The 17,455-nt window shown below is 43.0% G+C and overlaps 1 protein-coding gene across 3 annotated transcripts in view; it reads right to left on the reverse strand.

The window, feature by feature from the left end:
- Positions 1 to 17,455, reverse strand: part of LOC142020082 (fibronectin type-III domain-containing protein 3A-like) — a 91,190-nt gene that overhangs the window by 13,033 nt on the left and 60,702 nt on the right. For 2 of the 3 annotated variants that reach the window (XM_075007683.1, XM_075007681.1), the window contains exons 12-24: positions 17,056 to 17,177; positions 16,799 to 16,973; positions 16,307 to 16,393; positions 15,913 to 16,051; positions 14,502 to 14,570; positions 14,101 to 14,219; positions 13,870 to 13,975; positions 12,549 to 12,724; positions 11,666 to 11,779; positions 10,188 to 10,337; positions 8,805 to 9,085; positions 6,081 to 6,293; positions 5,121 to 5,287 (exon numbers count right to left, since the gene is read on the reverse strand). In XM_075007683.1, coding sequence (XP_074863784.1) covers positions 5,121 to 5,287; positions 6,081 to 6,293; positions 8,805 to 9,085; positions 10,188 to 10,337; positions 11,666 to 11,779; positions 12,549 to 12,724; positions 13,870 to 13,975; positions 14,101 to 14,219; positions 14,502 to 14,570; positions 15,913 to 16,051; positions 16,307 to 16,393; positions 16,799 to 16,973; positions 17,056 to 17,177 — 1,918 coding nt within the window. The remainder of the gene's footprint in view (positions 1 to 5,120; positions 5,288 to 6,080; positions 6,294 to 8,804; positions 9,086 to 10,187; positions 10,338 to 11,665; positions 11,780 to 12,548; positions 12,725 to 13,869; positions 13,976 to 14,100; positions 14,220 to 14,501; positions 14,571 to 15,912; positions 16,052 to 16,306; positions 16,394 to 16,798; positions 16,974 to 17,055; positions 17,178 to 17,455) is intronic. The other variant, XM_075007682.1, reaches the window with a different exon arrangement.

Consider the following 17,455-nt stretch of genomic DNA (forward strand, 5'->3'; position numbering starts at 1 on the left):
GCTGGGGGAGGCCTGAGCTTGCCCATGTGGAAGACTGTACAGAGTGAATTAGTCTCTGCATTTTGGACACCATCCTGTATGATGTTATGGTGACTAGGAAGGCTACCTCCCATGACAAAGAGCAATGGGCACATCACCGATGGTTCAAAAGGGGGGGCCCATTAGTCTAGAAAGGGCCAAGGTTCCATGCTGTGTTTGTGGATATAACTTTCCTGGACCTTGAGAAAATATCCTACCAAGGGGTTGGCAAATACAAAATGTCTAGACACACTAGACAAAAGGCTGAGACAGCAGCAAGGGGTACCTTAAAGGATGATGGTGCCAGACTTCGTTTTAAATGCAGTAGATAGCATGGATGCCTGAAGTGATGGTGAGTGATGTTTGGCACACCAGCAAGAGAATTTCTTCCACTTGGCTATAAGTGGTGGATAGTTTCCTGCTGCTAAGTAGGACCTCTCTCACAGATCCCAAGCACAGGAACTTCATTGGGTTTAACCATGAGGTTTCCACACCGTGAGACACAGACTGGAGATGCAGATGGTGAAGGCAACCTTGTTTTGTGTGATCAGATCAGGGGAGAATGACAGAGCAATTGGAGAAACCACTGAGAGCTCTAGGCCTGGGACCAACAGGATTATCTTTGCCTCATCTCTGCAGATCTTGAACAGCTTCTTCAGAAGTCGGACTGCAGGGGGAAAGGTATACAGGAGACGGCCTTTCCCCAGTTGAGAGAACACATCAATATCAAACCTGAGCTGCATTTCTGGAAGAAGCTGGACTGGACACTGGACACTTTCTTTTGCTCCTTGTGGACCAAAAGATCCTCCTGAGGAAATCTCCACCTTTTAAAGGAGTGTATTACATCCTGCTGGATGGACCACATGTGATTTTGGAACAATCTGCTGATGATGTCTGCTAATTTGTTCTGCACAGCCGGGAGACAGGACACCTTCAGGTGAATGGAATGGGAAATGCAAAACTCTTGTTAAGTGGAGGATCTCCCCACACAGGAAGAAAGAATGAGCTTCGCCCAGCTTGCTGACAGAAAACAGGGCAGTGCACTGCCATGCGCTGGCCCTGTTGTCAAGGCTGGAAAGCTTGGCATGCTAGTCGCACTGCTCTGAGCTCCCCAGTACAGATGCGGAGAGAGAGCTCCTCTTGTTACCACAGGCTCTGTGTTCGGCGGTCTCCAAACCCAGAGCTGATGTGCCAATTACTAGGGATAAGAGGAGCTGGAAGTTGAAGAGGACTCCTCTGCACACTGTACGACGGGGCTGAGCCTTCAATGGACAGACTGGAGTGCTGCCTCTGGCACCATTAGTCTGTGCTGTACCAGCTGGTATCGTAGCTGGCTTGGCTCTAGATGGTGCCAGACACTGACACCAGAGGTTTGTCTCAGACAGCCATAGACTATGGGGCTGTCAAATGAATGAAATCAAATCCCTGGATGCTTCAAAAGTGGATGGAGGGCAACTCCACCTCCTCCACCTGGCACAGCTTGTCCAAGGAGTTGCTGGGTGCCTGATTCAACAGTCCCCTCCAGGGATATCAGTCAACAGCGCTAACTCCTGCTCCTTAGGCATCAAGTGCTCCTCTGTGGGATACACTGCTGCTGTACCTTGCACCTGGACTGCCTTCAGCGCTGGGGAATGACCCTCAGTTGTCTTGTGCTTATGTGACACGGGTTAATAGGAGTGGTGCCAGATGGTCTGTACTCATGCTGGTGAGTGTCGGTGCTGAGGGTCCTTTGCATCTTTTCTTGGCACCATGTCACTCACTGTAGCTGGAGCACTCCACAGATTTGTTCGGTGCCGGACCCCAGAGCTCTAAGGCAGGTGGAGGAGAGACAGGGCAGACTCCCTCAGACGAAAATCCCTCTCTCTCTCCAGCCTGGGTCAAAAACACTACAGATTTTGCACCTGTCCATTGGGTGCTCTCCCCCTAGACACTTCAGGCACACATCATGGGGATCGCCCCCTTGGCATAGGCTAGCCTTGGGTCCTGAAAGAATTAAACCGTTGGCCCTGAGGCATGGCCCAGAGTGGAGGGGTGGTAAAGGGACAGGGTAGGACCCCATCCCCTAACCTTACAATATGAACACTATTTACACACACAAGTCTAGAGAAGCAAGTCAAGGGAGACACTTGTGAGGCAACTGCATGCAGTTCCAACTGTCCTTGACTGTACAAAGTGAGTGAGTGGGTGGGGGCGGGGGAGCCTTGCCAGAGGACTCCATGGCTGACCTGACGGTTGCTGCTAAAGGAAATACTTTCCGACGTTTGTGCATGCAATGTGCACACACCTGCTTGGAATGCACATGAACAAGCACTTGAAGAATAATCTTTAGTCACTAATGATGTGCCAGATGAAACGAACTGTCTAGACGATCGGTTGAAAGTGTGATATTAGTAAAAACACACACATTTGAAAAGTCTAGTGAAGACAGAGCACAAAACTTTTCAGTGGTGTTAACCTGTACTTGCTAAAGCATTTACTTTACACCTTCTATCCTAAGTTAACACTACATGGGAAAAGTGCACCTGTCTGACTAAAACAGTGTTTCAGAAGATTTAAAACTGCTGAAAACACTCATCCAGACACAGTTCATTTTTGTTTTTTTTGGGTTTACTTTACACTTATTCCTATCTGATTCAATTCAAGTCAAAATAAGCCTTATGTAAAATAGAGTAAGTTTCCACTAAGTCTGTCAGATTAACAAAAGCAGTTAAAAAAAAGTCAGTCAGTCAGTCAGTCATGTTCCAACACTCACATTAACATGGACGCAGCTTTGGGAACTGGATGAATGTACAGAGCTACCCATTTTAAACAAGCCCTTGTACTGGCAAACTGATGGTATTAGTGTGTTAGGGGATAGAGAAATAGTCTTTCAATAATGTTCTTGGTTTCGAGTGATATCCAGTTCAGGTGGACAAAAGTGCAAGTGAGTTTTGAACCTGAGTCAATGTAATTATTTACAAACTCAGAAATGTCTAAGTACAGTAAGCCCTTGAAAATGCACAATTTCGAGTTGCACTTAACTCACGTGGTGTGATTCAGCCCCCCTCCGGCCCCGGTTCAAACATCCCACGGCCCAGGTCACCACCTACACACAGCTCCGGTTCAACTGCTGCCCCGGTTCAACCACCCTGGTTCAAACCATCCCGCGGCCCAGCTCACAACCCAAGCACGGCTCCAGCTCACCACTCTTGCACGTGGCTTTGGTTCAACCCGTGTGCAGCTCTGGCTCCCACCCACCCCCAGCACGGCTCCACCTCAATTTCACCTTCCCCGCCCCCCCGCAGCCCTAACCCACTCCAGGCTAAACTCCACTACCCACTCCGCCCACTAGGCTTAATCCCTCCCAACCCCAGGAGTTATTTTTCAAAAGGAGCTCCAGGTGCTCCTGCTGCTTCCCTGACTGCAGAACATGCGTTCTGCCAGGGAAAAGGCCCCCTCTCCCAACTTACATGAAATTCAAGTTATGCGAGGGTGTGTGGGAACACAACCCTCACGTGACTCGTGGGACTACTGGAAGCAGTTTCTGAAGCATTTAAATAAGTGACCATCTAGTGACTTTCAGCAAAAGTCAGGCAGCTGCTTTACTTTTTAATTATTTTTTACTTTATATTAAATTATTAATTAATTCAATTAATTAAATAATTGAAGTTACTGGACAAGTGTGCCTTCATACTCTAAGAGTGCTTTTCGAATGTAGTCATAAAGCATCTAGAACATGGTTTCCCAGACTGGGAGTTGTGCCCCCCAGGGGTGGGGGTGTGTGTGAACAAATTCCAGGAGGGGTGCAAGGTGACCTAGGCCCCCCTCCCATCATTTCCCCCCCACCGGAAGAAAGATCTGGCCTTTGCTTCCAGCTCTCAGCCCCTGCCATTTTATGTGGGTGACCTGGCACAGCCACTATAGAAAGTAGGCAGCCAGCAAAGACCCACGTAGAGTTAGCTGCCATCTGCAAATAAGAGTATGGGTTGTGGGGGAGGAGGATGAGGATGGGGTTGGATGGGAGGCTGGGGAGAGGCTCAGGTGGGTGGCTTGCAGGGCTTGGATGGTCGGCCAGCTTCCAGGACTCATGGGGCTCAAGAGACTGGCCCTGGCACAGCAGGGCTTGAACAGCTGGCCCCAGCAGCGTGGGGCTTGGGTGGCTTGGGCTGATGGGTGGGTGGCTGGCCCCAGGGCAGGCAGGTGGCTGGGGTGGGTGGCTGGTCCTGGCAGTGCGGGGCTCAGACAACCAGTGGGCAGGTGGATGGCTGGCCCCTGTGGCTGGCGGGTGAGCAGGTGGCGTGGGTCTCAGGTGGGCGGTTCTGGCAGCACAGATCTCAGGCAGGTAGGCAGCTGGCATGGGTAGCTCTGGAGGCTGGCATGGGGCTCAGGCAGCTGGCCAACTGAGGCTGCACCAGGCAACCCCAAGTGGCCAAGAAAAATTATTTGTGCTTACTTTTAATTTTAAACAACCATTTCATATCAAGCTTTTACATTTATTTCAAATTACAAAATGAATTTTTTGTTAAAAGGGAGGTTAGATGATGGTAAAAAAGTGGGGGGCGTGAGGGTTTCTCAAAAATCAGAAGAGGGGCATGATGCTGAAAAGTTTGGGAACCACTGGTCTAGCAGTCACACTACAGATAGTTAAAGCAGTCTAGGGGACAGAGGAGCATCAAGGAGCCACTCTAACTTACATCAGCTTGCAATGGCCCCTAGAAGACTATCTACTAGCAGAGAATTGGAGAAGCATGCCCTTAATGCCATGGACTACAGTGGTGCAGAAGCTGGCTATGCTGGTTTTACATCTGCTGAATGCTTTGTCTCAGTAGGGGAATTCCTATCTGACCAGACACAGTCACAGTCATAATATCCAGCCCATATGCACTGCCTGTGTTCAACAAAAGAGCTAGATTGGGTGGGGGGTGGGAGGGAGTCTTTTTATCATCAAACATAAGAACAGCCATTCTGGGTCAGACCAATGGTTCATCTAGCCCAGTATCCTCTCTTCTGACAGTGGCCAACACCAGGTGCTTAAGAGAGAATAAACAGAACAGATATGCTACTGTGATTTTTATACACTAGAATTACATCATCTCTTAGAACATTGCATGACAAAGTCTCACCTTTAAGAGATGCTGGGGGAGATTTGGTTGTAGTGAAAGCATAAACTTCAGAAAACTCCCCTTCTCCAGCATCATTATACGCCTGAATTTTAAAATAGTATGTAGTGGATTCATTGAGTCGTTGTACCTTATATGTATGACAAGGTCCACTATAAACAGTAACAAATCTATAAAAAAATGACAAATGTGTACATGTTAGATCAAGGTAATTTATGTTAATATTTATACATTGACAACAATAACACAAAGTCATCAGTACTAGAAAGTGCCAACCCCCACTCTCTTATGGGTTCTACCATTACATCTAGATTTGCACTAAGCTGGAATGCTACACACTCGCAGTCATGCACGCTCTTTCTCCAACTCTCAAATTTTTAAATGAGAAGAATGGAAAGCATCTTGAAAAAGATGTTGAGGCTTTTATAATGTTAGGTCAGAAAGGAATCGTTCAGCTTATTTGTTGGCTACATGCACTAAACTTTAAAATTTAGATGAGACATTTTTAAACACATTTATAGGTCAATATATTGCCAGTTTTCTATATTACATTATTACAATGTAACAATTCACAACCTTCTCAAATTAAATTTGTTATGCAAGTTTCATGTATTAACTTCTTATGTCATACAATGAATCAGCTACACCCATTTTCTACTGAAAATGAAACTGAACATCTGAATCCATGTGGAGAGTTCGAAGGAAACATACAAATGCAATTCAGACAAGCAGGCTTAACATGATAAGTCTTGACTATTTTCCTGTTTTATCATCCAGTTAACTATATCCACTAACATCAGTGAGGAAAAAAAATAGTTTTAAGATACACATCCAAATAAGATTACTTGATTTCTTACCCACTAACTTGGTAAGATTACTGTGGTCTATCTACAAAAACAGGACATGACGCTGTAAAACGTTAGCAGGCTTTAAATATTCCAGATTGTACAGTAATGATCTCACCTGCCAAACCTATCTTCCATCTGCAGGTTGAACTGTGTAGGATTGGTAATTAAAGCTCTACTAGGACCTTCACCCCATTTCAGTTTAAGACTCTGGTAGCTGAAGACCACACATTCAAGATGAGGAGGTTCAGGAGGTAATGGTTTTGTTTTGGCTTTAATGGAATGACTGAAAGGACCAACTCCAAAGCTGTTTATGGCCTGTATTCTAATTCTTCAAATGAGAGAACGGGAGGGGGGAAAATGTTATTAATTTACAACAACTACTAGAAATATTATTTTACCAATTGTAAATTTCAGTTGCTGATATTGTGAAATCTTTTACAAGCTCAGTAATATTTTGCCATGCCAATTGTCATCTGCAAAGAACTTGGTTACAAAGAACCAAACACCACAAAATTATAAACCTAAAGTTAGAGATTTCAGAGCTGATTTAAAAGAGTTAATGTCTTTTAAGTTGAGCTAATAGTTGGGAGTATAAGGGAGACTAATGCTTTCAGTAGGATTTTACATAGGATAATCCTCAATAATACTAAGGAGGACTGTAGAATGGAAGCAGAGCTACTGTTGCTCATGAAGATAATGCTTCAATATTGTTACTTGCATGGTTTCAGAATTAAAGCAGGTTATGGTGTAACCTTAAATCCAAAGCAAAAATATTTGCTGTAATTTTCCCTGTTTTGACTGTATTTCAGTTCATCTGGTAATTCCCCTTCACTCTGTAGTAAAACAGCTAATAAAACTGTGAACCACAGGCACAATGATGATGATTAAGGACAGAATGATAAATCTTGACTATGATATTCCCTACTTAAGTTTTACAGGTTAACCTACAGATGTGATAGTTTAACCTTTATTAGCCTACAGAATCTAGGACTTGCTAATGGTCAAAGGGACTCTCAAGTGAAGTATACCTATGTACCTATCTTATAGAACAAGAAGGGACCTTGAGAGGTCACTGAGTCTAGTCCCCTTCCCTCACAGCAGGACCCATCACCATCCCTGCCAGCTTTTTTTAAAATCTATTTGCCCCAGATCCCTAAATGGCCCCCTCAAGGGCTGAACTTGCAGCCCTGGGGTTAGCAAGCCAATGCTCAAACCACCGTTATGTTGCTCACTAGCACAGCTCAGATATTTCTGAAGTTATTCAGCACTGTGAATATTGAAGGTGGGTGGTCAGTAAACTGAAAAAAAAAAACAGACCACACACAGTGTGAGCGTTCAACTCAGTCCTGCAGCTGATTAAAACAAAAGGGCTGGATGGCAGCAGCCAGTGATAATGCAGGCCAGTCTCTCTGGCTGCCAGGTCTCCAGGGGGAGGTGGTGCATTTCATGAGAAGACTACAAAGGCAGTGGACTGACACCACCTGGCTGAGGATGCTATGGCAAGTGGGTACATAAGCCATCTTCACCAACTGATCATCACTGGTGGCAATGGGACCAAAGATGGTGAGAGATGAATGGGTTTGGCAAATATACTAAGGCTTCTTCTATGGTTCTAAAACCAATGCAGTGTTGCAGCAGCACTTTGAAGTGAAAGTCTGGCCCCAGCAGGAGCACTGGGAGAGCTCTCCCCCAAACATGGTGTGTAAACTACCTCCTTGAGGGGAGTAGCTGCAACTCGCTGTAGGGGTGGTGGAGCTGGGGGGGCTAACACCCTGAGCCAGAAAGTTGCAGCACAGTGAAGTGGCAGTGTAGATTTAGCCAAAGAGTGTCACAGTTAAAAAGAAGGCCCAACAGCTTGTTTGGTATAAGTAGTTAACAAATATTACAAAGGACGACTCAAGGTGAAGTGGACTGTTAACAACCCTCCAGTCACTGGGGCACTGAGGAAGAGTAGGAGAAAAGGCAGCTAATATGGATTTTTGGTGGGTTAAAAACTCTTACAGGAAGACACAAATCCAGTATCTCTGCTCACGATGGTTAGTGTCAGTCTAAAGTTATGAATTCAAGCTGCATGTTGGGTTCAACTCACAATAATATCCCACTGGTTCCTTCCCTGATTTCCTGTGAACTTTCTTCCTTTCTGTAATTGTGTTGTCACAGTTTCAGACAACACAGGGACGAGAGCTGGTAGAGGATGTTAGTGTGGGCAAGAGGTGAGTGAAAGGGACACATATATGAAAATTAGATCGATGTTAAAACCTTGCGTGTGGAGTTACTCCAACAGATTTCCAAATAAATTAACCACAGGGCTCCACTACACACAGAAGCAAGCTGCTCCTGGAGAAAAAGAGGAAGTCACTTACACATTGGCTTCCTTAAAACCAGTGGACCTGGTGACCTCTTCAGTTGTTCTGATTTAGTGTGTTGGGGCAAAATCACAGGATCCCCATAAATGCAAGAGGAAGCAGCTTTGACTTACAGAGGCTAAGTTTTTACCAGGGCTTTGCATTCTGTTTACTAATAAAGTTGTAGACAAATACAGAAAAACCTAGATTTGCTGTGATCTCGGTAACGTATTGTTGTGTGTGTTGTACTTTAGGGCTCCAGGACTCAGGGTCTTTTTTTTTTTTTTTTTTTTTTTTAAAGTTAGCCACTCTGAGGACCACACATTACACAAATGTACACTCTAGCTTACAGCATGTTCTGCTTACTTACTGTTACAGTGGAGTAGAAGAGAAAAAAAAAAGGGAGACAATCTTGGGGGGGAAAAAATAGTCCAGAGCATTTTATGTTAAAATAGCTATGAGATGGATTTCAGCATAAAATAAGGAAGAATCACCTGTATAAAGTGTCAGGATGCAGATTCTCCAGAACATGGCTTGTAACTCTACCAACAGTTACAAGTTGCTTTTCCCCATATTCTATATTATAGCCAATGATATCTGACCCATGGCAGCTTGGTTCCTCCCACTGAATGGCAAGACACATTGACAAGGGGCAAAGAACTTCCATTTGATCTTCTTCAAGCAGATGTAGTACTGACACTGCTGCAGGCACAGATGCTGGTGTTGTTACCACACCAATATCACCAAACAATCCAACTCCAGCTATATTCACAGCCTGAAAGAGAGATTTTAGTGTTCAAAGAGTTTACCTTCTATGTGGTCTTTAAGAAAGCTTCTGCTCTGATTTTATGCTTCATCAAAGATATTTGCAAGAGGAAGGTATTTTCCTAAACATAATGAAAGCTTATCGATCCAGAACTAAAGACAAAATACCATTTTATAAGTGAAGTACACACAGAGGTTGAGAGAAATGAGAACAGCAAAAGAACGTCCTTAACCAGTCTACCTTGCGTGGTAACACAGGGTATGTCTATATTTATTAGGTTGGGGGGAGGGGGGAGAAGGAGAGGGTAGGATGCATTGCAACCCATCTTCCAGAGATCGACTTTGCACATCTGTGAAGATGCGACAAAATCACTCTCTCTGAGTTCAGCCGTTGACCCTGGTACTCTATGTGGCAATGTGTAGTAAGAGACACTGGCTCAAGCCTGAAGAGCCCCGTTCTACATCAGGGAACAAAGTTGATCCTGATACATTGATTCTAGCTATGCTAATGGCACAGCAAGAATTGCATATCTGGGATCAATTTTGATCCCTAGTGTAGAGCAGCCCTCACAGACCAAGCTATTCTGAAGCATTACTTGTTCTTCCTTCAAAATACAGCAAGCAGTAGTTTGCAAATCTTGAGCGCTTTCCAGTAAGAACATATGGCATAAAAGGGTAAAAGGCATGGATGTTTCCAACACAGCTGACCACAACCACCTGGGTGGGTCTTTGAAGATATGCAGAAGACATTTGTCAGTGACAATGTTGAGTGTTTAATGGAACGTGTCTATACGCTATCCTGTTCCTAGGTGTACATATTTTAGTTGGAGTGACAGAAGATGCTCCCCAAACCCTTTTCCTTGTCCAATGCATCGTACAAGCTGGACCAGAATTTTGCTCTTAGTTTCCGGCTGTACTTATGCAGATACTAACTATCTTTAGTAACAGAGAGAAAGCCATTCTAGTCTATATACTATCAAAACAAAAAAGCAGTAAAGTAGCACTTTAGCATTATTTTGTTAGTCTTTAAAGTGTTACTTTACTGCTTTTTTGTTTTAATTATCATTAGGTTTTGATTTTTGAAGCAGCATACAAAAACAAGCCTCACATACCTGTACTCTGCAATAATATGTGGTTGCAGGTGTAAGACCTTTCACTTCATAGCTTAGACTAGGGCCAGTATATATGACACGCATCGATCCTTCCATTTGTCCCCAGTCCAGCCTATATTCACAAATTTCAGCACCATTGCATGCAGGACTCTGGGAGATACAAGTCAGTGTAAGATTAGTTTTCAGATAAATGTATTTATAATTGAAAAAGTTATGAGTTAAGATAGCAATGGGGAATGGGTAGACATTCATTAAAGTTATCACTTAAAGAAGTTGTCTGGTTTCCACCCAGTCCAAAAAGCATATTTGTCCTCCTCAAACCATTACACAAGATGATACTCCTTGCTATAAGTATCCAGTATCACAAGTATCAAAACAGAAGTAACTGACAAAATCGTACTCAGAAGTTTGCCCAGGATCTACTGGATACTACGTCTGACTTTGGCCAATGGTGCTTCTTCACATAAGGCACTACTGTTGAAATTAAGCTAATAAACTATGCTAACACACACTTATATAATACACTTATATTGCTGGTTCTAGCATGTAAAATGGAGGTTTTTCAGTTTGAAAACTATCGCATGACCACTACCCAGGCCTCTCAGGTAGTCAGTAATTTGTCTGTAAGTACAGCTTGTGAGGAAAATCTCTAACTGTTTAACTGAAACAGGAATAGTCTTCAGAAAGAGAGCAATTCCCAACTACTCCCATAATTTTCCAGTAACTACAGGTTGGACCTTTCTGGTTCAACATGCTCGGGACCTGACAAGTCCTGAATGAGGGAGTTTGCTGGACCAGGGATGCTTGTTCCTCCCTCTCTGCTGCTGGCCTTCAGGCTCTCTCCTGTGGCCACCAGCCTCCTGTCTGGGCTCCCCTCACAGCTTCTTACGCTGCTGCCAGCCCCAGCCATGGAACTGGCTCCCCTGTCCCTGGTGCCATGCGACTGGCTCTGTTACCAGCCCTCGACAGGTTACAGGCCACCAGCTTCAGGACCGCCTCCTCTTCTGACCCCCCAAGGTGCAGGACCAGCTCTGTGTCTGGCCCTGGCTGGGCCTCCCTATCCCCATCCTTAAGCCAGGCCATCACCCCCTCTGCCAGCAGACTCCCAGCTGACCCCCATGGCTGTCTGGCCCAGCAACAACCCAGACTAGAGAGTCCCAGACAAGACAGGTTAAACCTGTATTTTTAACAGTGGCGTCCACACACCTTAAGGAAAATGTGCTAACAGCAAACAGTCATCCATGCCAAGAGAAGGGCTTAAATATCACTGAATCTCCTCAGTTTAAGAAAAATATCTCTAGCTGAGAACATTTACAAAACAAAATAATTCAAAACTGATGTTTGAGTACTGATAAAATGAGGGAAGTATGTGAAATTTCCCATCTATATACTCACTTCTTCCCTTTGTGAGCTTACTGACATGATACATATGATTATGTAATTCTAAAGCTTTAATATGAATACTTTTAAAAACCTACCTCCCAAGTGACCATTATACAGGTGGCAGCCTTACAAGTTAACAAGGGTGTACAACACTGATCAGGAGGTCCTGCAGCTGTAGAGATCTCTGCTTTTTCAGAGAGAGGGCCAAACTGTAAGGAAATACAATTGCAACAGTGTGGCAAAGACAAAAAGATAGGATAAATGCATTTTTACTCAGTGATAAGTTGGAGAAAATAGAGATGACATTTTATCTTGTTAGGTACTGTGACGCCAAATCTTTGTATTAACTTTATAACTGTTACTGGAGTTTTTTGGTCATCTGCTACACAAACCAGTTTTGTGCACACAGAACCAACAAGCTCCAACTCATAGGATTTTGCACACTGGCAACCCTCTCACAACACTGTTGTGTGTACGCATGGCTCCTCCCCACAATTCTTCCTTTCTTTGCAGTCACATCTTGCTTCCATAAGAAAGTGGTACTGTTTCAGAGGAAGTCTTCTGTCACAGAAATTGCTTCCAGCCCATTCCAACCCAGTACCACTTGGAGGTACCCCCTCTGCCCAATACTACTGCTGCCACACCCACCACATACTATAAATTTAAAGTGACCTGCAAAAGGCAGGTGGAACATAACACAAATGGGATCAGTGAGACAAAACTCACAAATTCTAAAGTTTCAAAAAGGACAGTTGGGTTCCTATCTACTCTTTGCGCCTCTAAAGATCTTCCATATAAATTTCACTGTCTTCTCTTTGACAGAAGGGCTTTTGCAACTCGATCCTCCAATGGGATGAATATGGAAAACCACAGATGCTGCAAGCAATCCCACCAGGACCAAAATATATGGCTAGCTCACTAACTGTAGTACCCACACAGTTACTCGGAAAGCAAAAACTGATTAAACAGAGTGATTACCCCAGCTTTATTTCCTGCTCTTATCCAGAAGCAGTACACCTTCCCAGGAAGTAGATTGTTCACCGTGCATTCTGTTGTCAGCCCCTGATACACTTGTCTGTGTTCATCTTGCTCAGAGTCTGCCATCTCTACAACATATTCTGTTACTTCTGAGCCTCCATCTGTGGAAGGGGGATCTATGAAATATAAAGATGCATTAATATGAAACCCAAGTAGTTACTTTCAGAAAACAGCTTTTATTTCAGTAATAGCTTCCAGGTGGTCTATATGAAACCATAAAAGTTACGTGAATTCTAAATATAAATTTGCAAATGTTTGGTTTCAGCATCTACTTCAGCTGCAACAAATTGCAAGCCTCTAATCCAGTGAAAAAACCCTCAGTCAGTAAAAGATTCACACCAATCTTTTTTCATCAGGCATTTATGATAAAACTTCTTGATTTATGCACATTATCTTATTTCTCCCCTTTACAGGGCTTTAAAAGAAAAAACAAACTTTTTATTTTTACTTTCAATTGCCAAGTACAAAGGGGCACAGGGTAAAGACTAATCATAATGTACTGTTCCCCAGCTTTTGTGCTGGCTGCTCCTTTAAGTAAAATACAGGTTACACCTCCCTGGTCCAGGCATCCTCAGGCCCTGAATGAGGAGATTTGCCAGACAAGGGGAGGTGAGGCCTCTGGGCTGCCATGGAGAAGCAATCAGCCTGCTAGCTGGGCTCCCCTCCTGGCTGCCACCAACTCCCTGCCCCCAAGATATTCCACTCCTGCTGGGGCTCCTGTCCCAGGCTCCCTATGGGACTCCCCCCCTAGCCTTCACTCGGCTCCCAGCCACAGGGCTACGGGTGGGGCTCCAGGCCCCAGCCGGGTTGAGGGCTCCCCAGCACTGACTGGGCTCCCCACCCCAACACCCCATCGCCACAGGGCTCTTGTGCCCCAGATAGGCTCCCTGGTAGGCTTACTGACATGGATCAGCTCTCTGCTACCGCAGGGCTGCCTGTGGAGCTCCCCAAAGCAGGTTGCCAGTGGGGCTCCCTGCTACCCTGGGCAGCAGGAGCTCTCTGGTCCAGCAGCGTCCATGGTCCTGCCGGACAAAAGAGTTTCAACATGTACTACCTGCCCCACAAGCTACAAACCAAATGTGTCTTAACAGTTGCACATTTTCCCCTTTTGACCGAGTTTAACTACATAAGCTTTCCAGTTTTTGAATGTGTCTCCTGATAGTTCAATTTAACTTTTGCAGGATAATTTTGAGTTTAGCCTTTCACTTTTATATTGTTTAAAACCTGAAAGATGTCTATGTACAGAAACAGTGGCCCTTACCCCATTGCAGAGTTATTTCTCTGGGCTTAGCTTTGCTAACCAGGCATGGAGCATGGCAAGGTCCAGGAGGAACTGCTGATGTGTGCACAGTTAGAACATCCGAAACCTAGCAAAAATACACATATTGACATTACAGGTGTAAAAAAACTGCACAATATTATTTTACTGAAGGAGAAAAAACTGTTTTCAAGCTTAATGTGTTTATTCTTTTTAAGTGAATTCTTGGCTCACCGGGCTTTCACCTCCCTTACTGATGCAGTAAACTCTCAGTCTGTATGAAGTACCAGGCTTAAGATGATCGCACACATGTTCCCTCATGGAACCACTATATATTACTTCCCATTTACTTCCTGAGGGAAAAGGAAAGAATATCAACATACAATCCATGGGGAAAGCTTTATTTCATTAAAACATTTCCCTGTATGCATTAATTTAAGGTACACAAATCACTGAATGAAAACTCAATCACAGATTGGTTCCATTATACATACAAATATCATTTATTGTAATTAACTATTATTCCTGTCTACAAGTAAATGAGCATTCTAATTGCTATAGTAATGACAATACATTCTTAGATGTAAACAGAAGTGAACAATTATTTGAATTAGGCCTTTACAATAATTACTTACCAATTAAAGTTTCTGAAATTTCTAGAAAATACTTAGAAATGTCTGATCCTCCATTATCCTTAGGTGGATCTGAAAGAAAGCCACATTTTAGTTGCAAAAATCTTGAAAATTTAGGAAACATTATGTTTATGTACCATCTTGTAATCAACTATTCAGAACACTATTTTTCATTGCAGAATATACTCATCTGGGAAGTTAAATGGAATTGAAAATACTGCAACAAAAGATTAAACACAAAAGGTCTGTGCTCAAAAAGTATGAAATATAAGGGCTCTAACAGTCTCTTATTATGAAACATTGTGCTCATTTTAAGACAGCAGTTGAGTGGGTTGCGCTCACAATAAGTATGAAAAGCTATTAGACCAGCTGCTTAAGTTCTGCTACTCTTTTTTGAGCAAAAAGTATTTTTACTACTTCTACATTACATGAAGACTAAGATTAAATGCGTAAATGGCAACTTTTCTGCTAAATTAGAGAGTAGATTAATCTAATAACCTCAGCTAGTAAACATACTTTGAAAGAGAAGCTGGCCATTAATGCATCTCAAAAAGATATGGGATTGGGAGAAAGATTTCTATTTTTGTGGAGATTACACTGAGGCTAAAAGTTTCTCTGAAGAAAAGAACTGAATGGAGACAGACTACAGTCTATTTTTAGACCTGTTCCCTGTGTTAGCATTTCTCAAACAGGGGTCTGTGAGGCAACTCCAGGGGCTCCCCAGGCCCTACTGATAACAATTCCATTTCCTCCCTCAATATCTTATCCCCCCGCATGGCTAAGGCAGGCTCCCTTATCTATGCTGGTTCCACACAGCTCCTGGAAGTGGCCAGCATGTCCCTGCTGTCTCACAGTGAATGCATGGCCGGGGAGGCTCCACAAACTGCCCCAACCTGAGTGCTGGCTCTGACGCTTCCATTGGCCAGGAACTGCAATCAATGGGATCTGTGGGGGCAGTACCTCAGGGTGCAAGGACAGCACATAGGGCCTTCCCTTCCCAGCTCTCTCTCTCTGCGCAGGTGCCACAGAGACTTGGCAGTCACAGTAAGTGCCACTGTGACCTGCACCCCAACCCCCTTCACCAGGCCTGGAGACCCCTCCTGAAAGCCCCTTATCCCTGGCCCCACTCCACAGCACATCCCCTCAAACTCTCCTGTCCCTCAAACTTCAACCTCACCCCAGTGAAAGTGAGGATGGAGTAGAGTGTGTGATAGCGATAAGGGGATGAAGTGAGTAAAGGCAGGGCAACAGAAGGGCTGGGTCCCCAAAATTTTTAAATCAAAAAGGGATCCTTGGGTTGCTAAAGATTGAGAACCTCTGCTCTGCTATTTTAAATTTGTTTTACTCATACTTTATGAGCTCATCTCTCTTTTGAGGAGCAAGGGAAGTTAAAAATCAAGACAAATTCACTTACCCCATGTAACTTTTACATTGTGTGAATGAATCTTTCCCTTTACACTTGGTTTACTTGGTGATCCAGGTTTATCAGGAATTGTGCTGTATTCTACGACTTCACTAGGATTACTTTTTCCTTCATTGTTGCTGGCAGAGAGCTGTTTTAAGAATGAATATGCTATAGCGATCATTTGCCATGGTCAGTATTGGTCTAATTTGTACACAGAGAGTGGCAATTATTTTTTAAATATTTTTCTGACGCCATAATATAATAAAAATGCAATTCCACTGAAAAATTACTGCTGCTAAGTTAGCCTACTACTGTATGGTATTTCTGAACCATATAGTAAGTAGCCCCAGAAATACAAAATTATTGGAAAAAAAGGAAATCAAAAATGCAATTTAGCACATACCCTAAACTTATAAGAAGTACTCCTCCTCAGATTTTTTAAAGTGCATGAGAGTTCATCTCCATTATATTTTGGCTGAAAACCATAACCCTGTAAAGTACAGAAATTAAGAACGGTCACACAATCATTACCATCTCTCCTAGTAAAACAATAAGAGCAACAATTGTTCTCCACAATTTCTTAGTCAATAAACCAATACAAATTGCCTAGGACACATCAAATTCTAAGGTTCTATACTATATAAAGTGTCTCCAATAAGGTGAATTACTTCATAAACAGAAGAGAAGTACAATTTCAACAATTAGGCTTGAAGTTTTCATCATTAGTTAGTACAGACCTTTACAAACTTCAACGTTTCTGCTTTATGAAAAGCTGTTTCACTAATTATCTGTGCTTATCAACTGTATCAAGTGTAGTGCTATGCTTTGTATTACACTTGGGATAATCTTAAATTACTTAAAATTACACACTAAGCATTAAGAAAACCCAACTTACAGAATCTTCTTCTTCCATATCTAAAGTGTAAGTGAGAGAATCATCTGAAGACATTCCATTAGATGGGTTCCATTTTAATGATAACCATGTTACTCCTGCTTCAATTAACTGAGGAGGCAGTGGTGGTGAAGGGACAATTCCTGCTGTATAATATACTGCTGTCTCACTAAATCCACTGAAAAGTTAAATTTAAAAGATTAGTAATGTTAGTTCGGGCTGTTGAGAAATTAAAATGGGAACTATATAGCATATTTTACCTCATTCCAATGTCATTTTTAGCAGCTAATCTGAGCAAGTATTTTGTAGAAGGAGAAAGTTTGGTTAGTTTGTATTGCTTTAAATTCCCATAGTAGCATTCTTTGAAGGTTCCACTCTTTCCCTTTAAACAAATAAAATACAGAAATAATTTTGCATAAGAATTATTTTAAAAGATTATATTTAATCGTCCCCCATCTCCACCGTTCTCTATTACTCCACATATTCAAAATTTTAGTATAAGCATTAAAACTAAACGTACTACATTTGGGTGGGTTGCGATTGTATCTAGCTTATCTGTTTTTTATTATCAGACCACTTTTCAAATCAGAAGGCCAGTGGCCTGACATTTTCAATGCCAAATACCAGTAAAATAGGGAAACCAGCAATTACCTATAACTG

Source organism: Carettochelys insculpta, chromosome 13, assembly GCF_033958435.1.
Source record: "Carettochelys insculpta isolate YL-2023 chromosome 13, ASM3395843v1, whole genome shotgun sequence".
NCBI lineage: Eukaryota > Metazoa > Chordata > Testudines > Carettochelyidae > Carettochelys > Carettochelys insculpta.